Raw genomic sequence first — 10,105 nt, 5'->3', positions numbered from 1 at the left:
GGTCCTAAAAAGAAAGTACCCAGAGGATGGAGAAACAAAAAGATCCCCACTAAAGATTTCTCCCCAGGAATGAAAGTGGTGTTGACTAGCAATCCAGTGTGGATTTATACAGTAAACAGAATCCTCTCTCTGGAGCATATTGAGCTAATTTATGGAGACACAGGAAAGAAGTTCAAAGTAAGGGGTGAAGAGATGAGCCCCTATGATCCTCCTCCTTAGAGGAGCTGACCGTCAAGCTAGTGATGGTAAAGAAGCGCTTGTCGGGAGGCAACCTGATAATTTCGTATCCTTAGTTATTTTTCGTAGTAGTGATTTTCTTATTTATTTGATTTTTATTGAGTTTTTATTGTTTTTCTTTCGTTTTAAGTGTGTTCTGATCACGCAGCTATTTTAGAATAGGAACCGAGTACTTCGAAAAAAAATGAGCACACGACGCGCAAGCGTCGCTGATGCGCACGCGTCATATGTGAGTGCGAGAAAAATAAAAATTGAACAGAGAGTTGGGCAGGAGTGGTGCTGGTGGCATGCCTTGCGCACAAGCGAGTCCATGTGTATGCATCATTCACGCGTACGCGTCGTTTGCGCTTTTTGCCACCCATGCGTGCACGTACCTGACACGTACGCGTGACCCTGAAAATCGGCGTTAGAGATTTGTGCTGGCTTGGGGCTGGAACTGTGCTAGAGGCACAAACTTGATCACGCGTACGCGTCCCCGACGCGTGCGCGTACTTTGCATAAATGGCCATCCACGCGTGCGCGTTCAGGACGCGCACGCGTCATATGAGAATTTTGGTTCCCAGACCACGCGAACAGAGAGTTGTGCGTGCACGAGTCCGCCTTCGCACGATTCGCACAAACCAAGGACACATGTACGCGTGCCATACGCTTACGCGTCACTTTCAAAATCGGGCGACCCACGCGTACGGGTGCTGTACGCGTACGCATCGCATGCACCGCACAACTCCACTAGTGCGCCGCCCAGTTTTGATTTTCATTCTCTCTCCTTCCCAAATCCTAATTCTCTCTCGTTCTTTTATCCTTTTATTCTTCTTTCATCATACTATTTATTTTTGTTTTTAGTTCTTCTTTGCTTGAGGACAAGCAAACCTTTAAGTTTGGTGTTGTCGCTTTGCTGATGGTTTTTCTGTTTAATTTTATGGTACCAAAGGGATGCGAATCATCTTCACGGAGGAGCACAACCTGAAGAATAAAATGGCCACTAGGATAACTGAGGTGGTTGAATTCCTTTCATCTATATTCCTTCCCGCTCTTACTATGTTATGTTCCGGTTTTCTGCTATTTTGTCTCGTTTATTGCATGATCCTTTATTAGATAAATTCCCAAGTTCTAGTTTAGTTCTACTATTTTGAAATTTTCTGTTATTTGCTTTAATGTTGAAAGGTGCCTCATATATTGCCCACTGAGCTTGAAATCAAAAAGAAAGAAGAAAAGATGTTGTGCATGAGAAATTGAGTTTAATTTTTAGAGTAGTCTCATTTATTCAAATGTGGTGGTATTTTCCGTGACTTTGAATGCATGACATGAACAGTGCATATTTAAATTTGAATCAAAGAATGTTGATGTATAAGGAACAGGGATTTAGAAAATTATTATGACTTCTCTGAAATAAACAAAAATTTAATCCTTGAAGCAAAAAAGACAGCAAAATAAGCATAAAAGTAAGGTCCAAGGCTCAGAGAATTCATAATATGATCCGGATTCTAATTCCAAATGACACTAACATCCCTCTGATTCAAAGGAGAGTGAGATGCCAAAACTTGTTTAGAGTTACAATGAATAAACCCCATTTTAAGAATAGACTTGAACATGACTAAACTCTCACTTCTCATGCAAATTCACATCTTAATCTTGCACTTATTTTAGTTGCTTAAGGACAAGCAACAATTCAAGTTTGGTGTTGTGATGCGTGAGCATCTTTTCTATCTTTTCTTAGTGAATTTGCATTTAATTTGATTGAGTTTAATCAAGAATTAATTATCTTTTAACCACTATGAATGCTACTTTGAGTCGTGTGCAATTCTGTTTATTTTAGGTAGCATTTGGTTGGATTTGATGGAGTTTCTGCAGAAAAAGAGAAGAAGGCTATATAGGGCAGGAATGACTTAGAGGATGGAGAGGAAGCTTGCACAAATGGAAGGAGCGCAAGAATTAAAGGAGATGACCAGCGAGGAGCGACGCGTGCGCGTACCTGACGCGTGCGCGTGATTTGGAGATTTGCACAGCGACGTGTGCGCGTACCTGACGCGTACGCGTGACATGTGCCACGTGCAGGAAACGCAGAAAACGCTGATTGCTATAATTAATTATGATTTAAACTTTAATTTTTATAAATAGGAAAAGATATTATATTAGTTTTAGAAAATATATTTTAAATTTATGGGATTAGATATAAAAGAGAAAAGAAACTTCTCTTATGGGGATTGCACCTCAGCCCAATTTACAGTTGACCAAAATCCTAGTTTTCATTCTTTTCCATGAGCAACTAAACCTCCATTGTTAAGGTTAGGAGCTCTGTCTATTTGTATGGATTGATTCTATTGTTTTTCGATTTTAATTCATGTACTGATTTATAATTTAAGAATTGCTTTCGTTCTTTATCTTATGAATTTGGGTGGAATGGAAGTATGACCGTCCTTCTAATTGAGTTCTTGTATAACTTGGAAAAGCTATTTACTTGAACAACAGCTTGAAAACAATTTCTCCTAAATTCTAATTATCTGGACTTAACGGGATACGTGACATATAATCCTTTTATATTTGGATAATTAGGATTTTTGTGGCATAATAACTAGAATTAAACTTCACCCCCTAATTGGAATTAATTGACCAAGAAATTGGCAGTTGATGAAAGTTAGAGGAGATTAGAAAGGTCTAAGAAATTAGGGTCTGGTCACATATAGTTTGCTATGAATTAAATCTTGCATGATTAAAATAAATTAATAAGAAAAGTCAATCCGAAAAATAGATAACTCTGAAGGCTTAACTGTCTTCTCCATATTGTTTTTCCAACTTATTTACTTGTTTGTCTTCTGATATTCTAAATTTACCATTTAATGCTTTTGAACTCTCAAACACTATTTTCTACTTGTCTAACTAAGTAAATTAATCAACCATTGTTGCTTAGTCCCTCAATCCTCGTGGGATCGACCCTCACTCACTTGAAGTATTACTTGGTACGATCTGGTGCACTTGCCTGTTAGTTTGTGGTTATAAATTTCGCACCAACGACCGGCTTATCGGTTTTGGCCTTGATATCGAGACAATCGTTGTGAAAATTTTGCGCCTCGTTTCGTAGAATTAAATAAAATAAAGGATATTTAGGTCTTTTCGTAAAATTAAATAAAAATATTTTTTATTTTTGTTAAATTATAAGAGTATTTTAGTAAAAATATTGATATATATATATATATTTAAAAAAAAATAAATACTGATGTGAATAATATAATTTACGAGGCGTTTTGTTATTTGTTCACGTTTTTATCGTATCAGTACGTAATGAATTTATTATTGTACCGAAACAAACATCTTTTTTTATAGTGTATAAAAAGAAATTTGACAATATTATTTTAAAAAAAAAATTAGTGAATAAAATTCAAAAAATTCTAAGTTAAAATTGGAAGACTTTAGATTTGTATCATTTTGATTCAAAGAATAACCAATTATACAACTGATTTTATGGCTAAAAATACTATCTCGAATTTGAGAAAGTATGTGAAATGGCTTTTAACATCAACTTCATCGTTTGATACACAGACAACAAAAAATAATTTATTGCCGTAAAAATAGAATTTTAATAATGATACAGTTAATCATACTAATCTTTCAATCCTTTTTTTTTTTTTTTTTTTTTTTTTTAAGAAAAACGAATCCAAGAAACGGGATTTAAATAATAAAGTCAGTCCTAATGTTTTATTTTTCCTTCACCTGAAAAACCCCGTCAAGAACTCCAGAAAATGCAGAAAAGCAAAGCAAAGAAGATAATATAATGAGTGTGTGATACAACAACGCAGTAGTAGAGGGAGCTTCCTCCACCAACTCCTCTCTCTCGCCGCTTAAACATGAATCTTCGAATTGAAAACACAAACACCATCGATTTGCTTCAGCTTTCTAAACCTTTCTTCCCTCCTAAAACCCTTTTCTCCCATTCCTTACCTCAACGCCTTCTTCTCAGAACTAGATTACGCCGTAAACACTCTTCCATCACTCTCCGCAACCTCACTGTAACTGCTTCTAATGCTCCCAATCCTCTTTCAAACTCAGCAACTCTCACCCAACAAGAGCAACAAGAAGAAGAAGAAGAAGAAGATGCTGAGTCTGCTCAGCTATTCGAGGTTCGCCTTTTTTCCCCCCTTAAAATAACAAAAATGAGGAAACAGAGAAGAATTCGATCAAATTTTGGAAAACTGCGAACTAGGTCCTTTTTATTTTGTAGGAAAGTTGAGTATTTTGGTCTGGATTTTTTTCCCCTTAACTGCTATGGTGCAAATGTCATAGTCCATTTTGGAACTTGAGAGTAATTAGGAGATTGAGGAAACTGTGATGGTGGTATTTGCAGAGACTGAAAGAGGCCGAAAGGAAACGGGTGAATGAAATGGAAGAGTTTGAGAAGAAGGCAAATATGCAGTTAGAGAGGCAGCTTGTGATGGCTTCTTCATGGAGCCGAGCTTTGCTGACCTTGCGCGGAAAGCTGAAGGGAACTGAGTGGGATCCTGAAAACTCACACAGGATAGACTTCAGCGAGTTTATGAGACTTCTTGACTCTAATAATGTCCAGTTTATGGAGTACTCCAATTATGGCCAAACAATATCAGGTAGTCAAGTTCATGGTTTGGTTGCTTTCTACTCAACTGGGTAAAGTTATCGTGTGGTCGAATTGTCATAATTATCTAAATATATTTTCCCCATCCTTTTTTGATAATTATGCAGTGATTCTACCATACTACAAAAATGGGAAAACACCAGGGACTGAAGGTAATCCTAAGGATATTGTTTTCCGCCGGCATGTGGTGGATCGAATGCCAATTGATTGTTGGAATGATGTTTGGAGAAAACTGCATCAGCAAATTGTAAATGTTGATGTCATTAATGTGGATACAGTACCTTTTGAAGTTTACACAACTGTCGCAACTGCAGTCATATGGTCTATGCGTCTTGCTGTGGCTGTTGGGTTTTACGTGTGGATTGATAATTTGATGAGACCAATATATTCAAAGTTGATTCCTTGTGATTTAGGATCTCCTACCCAGCAAACTAAGCAGCCACTCAAACGCCAAGCACTTGGATCGCTGGGCAAAAGTCGGTAGGTGGAGAAATTTTCTGTTGCCTAACCTCGTCCCTGTGTTGGAAATTTCATTTATATTGTGCTTTGCAAGTTATTGCAAATTTAGTCAAGACATGTCATTTGATCATAACTAGTTATCTGTTGAATGTGGTTGGAAAAATTTCAAATGAAATTTCTAATTATTATATTTTTCACCCAGGGCTAAATTTATATCTGCAGAAGAAAGAACTGGTGTCACTTTTGATGATTTTGCTGGCCAGGAATATATAAAGAGGGAATTGCAAGAGATTGTACGAATTTTAAAGAATGATGAGGAGTTTCAAGACAAAGGAATTTATTGTCCAAAAGGTGTGCTTCTCCACGGACCTCCAGGAACGGGTAAAACTCTACTGGCTAAAGCCATCGCTGGGGAAGCAGGGTTGCCTTTTTTTGCGGCAAATGGCACAGATTTTGTAGAGGTGATGCCTGTTCTCCAAAGATATTCACCCGCATTGAATAGAAAGTAGCAAGCAGAACTTTGGAATATAATTTCTATTCAACTTTCAAATCTAAAAATAATTTAATTCTTTAGGAGAATGGGGATGTAGATAAAATTTAAATTAAGCACTCATTTGGTTTTCCTAAGATACAGGCATATCAGTTTGGTCCTTTCATAATGATATATCAAAATTGTCATTCAATGTGAAATCTTAATAAAAATTGGCTCATTTACCTTTGGGCCGTTTCAGTGTATCAGTATATCAGTATTAAAGGGCCAATGATGAAACATGCATCTTTGGAGGATGCAAATGTTTTGATCTAAATGTGCGTGCAGGTCTGACATTGATCAGAGTGTGCTGGTTGTGATCGTACCTAGATCATATGCTCCACTCTGTAAATGAATGAAACTTATACCCATGAAATATGGAATATTTAATGCATAAAAATTGTCTTCATCTTTAAAGTTAAAAATCAGCTTATTTAATTTGCTCTTCTCTCAGATGTTTGTAGGGGTTGCTGCATCACGTGTTAAGGATCTTTTTGCTAGTGCAAGATCATTTTCACCTTCTATCATATTTATTGATGAGATAGATGCTATTGGTAGCAAGCGTGGAGGACCTGACATTGGTGGAGTAAGATTCAGACAACTTTTATATTCTTTTTGTCCTCATAAGTAACTGATTACAAGCAGTAAGAAACAGAGCGAGAGAGAGAAAAAGGGGGGGGGGGGGAGTGAATTAATTGATTCTATTTCACATGGTATCACATTTTGCTAATGCTAATCTGATACCATCCCACTTTCAAGTTAATAGTAAATACTATCATCTCTAGTATTCCTTCTGATGAATTATGTTTTGTAAATTATATTTTGTAGGGAGGTGCTGAACGGGAACAAGGCTTACTTCAGATACTTACTGAGTTGGATGGATTCAAAGTTTCTACAGCACAGGTATGCTTTTAATTCGCTTCCAGGTTACAATGATGTTATTTGATATTCTAAACTTAAATTTCAGGTGCTTGTGATCGGTGCTACAAATAGATTAGACATTCTTGATCCCGCTTTGTTGAGGAAGGGTCGTTTTGACAAGATCATTCGAGTTGGTTTGCCATCAAAGGATGGAAGATTTGCCATTTTGAAGGTGATTTCCTCCTCCGACAATCTATGCATAATGAACCTTGCTTCGAGAAGTATTTCATTGTCTTTATCCATCTTTTTTCGTGTGTAAACTAGGTGCATGCTAGGAATAAATTCTTTCGCTCAGAGGAGGAAAAGGAGATTCTTCTTAGGGAAATTGCAGAGCTTACAGAAGATTTTACTGGAGCAGAGCTACAAAATATACTGTAAATAACCATTGACTATCATTGCTGCAGCATTCTGGCATTAGAATACAAGCTAATATGTCATGAATTAAATGACAGGAATGAAGCTGGAATTTTGACAGCCAGGAAGGATTTGGATTACATTGGGCGAGATGAGCTACTTGAGGCATTAAAGAGGGTTTGTGGTTTCTCTGCATCATTTTGGCATGGCAATAATATTTTTCTTCTGATGTGTTTTCTGCTTCTGCATCATATCTTATTGTGGATCTTGTGAATTTGCAGCAAAAAGGAACTTTTGAAACAGGGCAAGAGGATAGTGCTGAAATTCCTGAAGAATTGAAGCTTAGACTGGCATACAGAGAAGCGGCAGTTGCTATTCTTGCATGTTATTATCCTGAACCACACCGCCCTTTTGATGAGGTAACTGAACTTTCTTCAAACTGTTTATCATGTTCATCTATTGTGTGTGGAAACCTGATTCTTCATTGGCGACACTGTTTCCAATGCATTAATTGTTTGCAGACTAATATAAACTCAATCCAGAGCCGGCCAAATATGAGTTATTCTGAGACTGCTGGCCAAGTTTTTGCGAGGAAGTCAGATTATGTAAATTCTATTATCCGTGCATGTGCTCGTAAGTTGTTGCAATTTAATGTTACTTGAAAAGCTGTCATGAAAGTCTAGTTTGACTTTTGCATTTGTCATCATATATTGTTCTTTTAAGCATTCTATGTTCAAATTCTTCATTGATAGGTAAGATATTTTCTAGATCATTTGAGTGTTGATTGATCTTTAGCTACCTAAACAGAAGCATGCATAAAATTTTTGTAGCTAGCCATGGAGATGATTGACAAGGACTGGAAGATTTGGGTATTAATCTATTTTTCATTTTACATTTGTCTTTAGCAAGAATAATTGAGGAGGAGATGTTTGGAATTGACAACTTATGTTGGATCTCTGCAAAGTCAACGTTAGAAGCTTCAAGGCGTGCTGAGTTTTTAATTTTACAGACAGGAATGACAGCATTTGGGAAAGCATACTTCAAAAACGAAAGTGATCTTGTACCTAATGTACGTTTGTGGATCGAAATCTTGTTTGAATATACCCTGTTTCCTCAGACAAAAGTGTTTTGAGTATAGTTGTGTTGCAACTTATGTTGAAGTTTGGCACAGCTTGCAATGAAGCTTGAAGCGCTCCGAGATGAGTATATGCGTTATGCTACAGAAAGGTGTTCATCCGTGCTCAGAGAATACCAGGAAGCAGTTGAGACAATCACAGGTTTGGTTTTGCATGTTAACAAATAAAGTAATAAACACTTTCTGCTAACAGTTATTCAAGAACGTGATAGTTAAGACCTGTTTTCAGAAATAGGCTCTGTTGTAGAGTAATTTAACAATTATTATAAATTTCACGTAGACATGGCTTGCAAGATTTTTACATGGTTACTTTGCAGATGTTTTGCTTGAAAAGGGGCAAATCAAAGCTGAGGAGATATGGGACATTTATAAGAGTGCTCCTCGTCGAACTCAGGTCAATTCCTAAATTTTAACAGAGCATGTTGTATTACTTTTTTGTAATAACAATTGATAATAATTGCAATTCATAAATCTTGTATGATGCTCATGCTTTCATCTCATATTTGATATCCAACAAGCATTATGATTACAATTCGTAAATACACTTTCATGCATTATGGTTTTCTTCTAGGTAGAGGCAGATCTCGTAATTGTAGTAGTCATAGTGGTAGTTGTAGTGGTTTGAGAGTAGAAGTGGTAGAAGAATAAAGAGAAATAAGATAATAATAGAGAGAAAAGGGTATTTTTGGAAGAAGAAGGTTTTAATTTTAACTAGAGGACAAAAGTAAAACAAAATAAAACGTTTGAGATAAAAATTAGATGCTTTAAACATTAAGGATGGAATTAGGACTTAACTGAAACATTAGAGACTAAATGATAATCTTGAATATTAACTTTCTTTCACCGGATATTATTTAGCCTCCTGTGAGTCCAGTTGATGAATATGGAGCACTGATTTATGCTGGACGATGGGGAATCCATGGGATCAGCCTTCCGGGAAGAGTTACATTCGCACCTGGCAATGCCGGGTTTGCGACCTTTGGAGCTCCTCGCCCAACCGAGGTATATTCCAAAGTCATGTTTCATAGGCTGCATTAACTTGTCATCCAACACTGATCTGTTTCTTCTCTGCCTGCAGACACAAATTGTGAGCGACGAAACTTGGAAGCTAGTAGATGGTATATGGGACAAAAAGATTCAAGATATTAGAGATGAATCTACAAGGGTGATCGAAGAAGAGAAAGAAAGGCCACAACTTTTGATGGCAAGCCATTTCCTTTGACAACCGGTACTACAGAAACACATTGTAATTTATGATGTCAAAGAGATACCTTATTATTAAGGCAGTTGTAAATTTATGAGTTGATATCCAATTTTGCTGTAGTTTTATCCATGTACTCTATAATAAATTAGAGAAGATTTTTGCACTGTTCATTGATTGTAGCATTTGGCCTAGGTTTAGGTTCATAAGTTTTTGATTTTCCAATGTAATCAGATATAGACTTTGATTATTAGTCAATGATTTTTTTGTTCAACACACAAGGAAAAAAAATTACAAGGTATAACTTATAGCATCAAATGACAAGATGCAATTGAGTTTATTCTCAAATGCTCGTTACTAAGTAAGAAGGATTGTATTCTTTGTTAATTAAATAAATTTAGTTTTTCATTTATTATATTTTATATTAACAGTTTAAATTTAGAATTTAAAATTTGGAGTGCTTTAGTTTTGGTTTCTTCTTTTTCTCACCTTTAATAGCAAGTTAATTTTAGAGTGTGTTTCACACTTTCACTCCTTACTTTCCTGAGGGCATTGGTATTTGAGGATTTGCCTTGTAATTGTGCTTTTGGAATGGTCTTCAATTTTTATTTTTAGGGTTTTACTATAATTTTTATGAGTGAATATAAAAAAGTTTGAAGTGTTTAC

General features: G+C 36.2%; 1 protein-coding gene across 1 annotated transcript; it reads left to right on the top strand.

The window, feature by feature from the left end:
- Nucleotides 1–3,849: 3,849 nt before the first annotated feature.
- LOC112783256 (probable inactive ATP-dependent zinc metalloprotease FTSHI 4, chloroplastic) lies at nucleotides 3,850–9,612 on the top strand. Its single transcript, XM_025826111.3, has 16 exons — nucleotides 3,850–4,352; nucleotides 4,577–4,832; nucleotides 4,948–5,320; nucleotides 5,502–5,760; nucleotides 6,283–6,414; nucleotides 6,657–6,731; nucleotides 6,796–6,921; nucleotides 7,014–7,123; nucleotides 7,202–7,280; nucleotides 7,385–7,522; nucleotides 7,625–7,736; nucleotides 8,009–8,172; nucleotides 8,275–8,380; nucleotides 8,556–8,632; nucleotides 9,097–9,240; nucleotides 9,317–9,612. Exons 1-16 carry the CDS (start codon nucleotides 4,080–4,082, stop codon nucleotides 9,458–9,460), a joined length of 2,568 nt encoding a protein of 855 aa, XP_025681896.1. The 5' UTR covers nucleotides 3,850–4,079; the 3' UTR covers nucleotides 9,461–9,612.
- The last annotated feature ends 493 nt before the right edge of the window (nucleotides 9,613–10,105 follow it).

The sequence above is a fragment of the Arachis hypogaea genome, chromosome 20, assembly GCF_003086295.3.
Source record: "Arachis hypogaea cultivar Tifrunner chromosome 20, arahy.Tifrunner.gnm2.J5K5, whole genome shotgun sequence".
Lineage (NCBI taxonomy): Eukaryota > Viridiplantae > Streptophyta > Magnoliopsida > Fabales > Fabaceae > Arachis > Arachis hypogaea.
The sequence above is the reverse complement of the archived record's forward strand: the minus strand, read 5'-3'. Positions and strand labels throughout refer to the sequence as shown.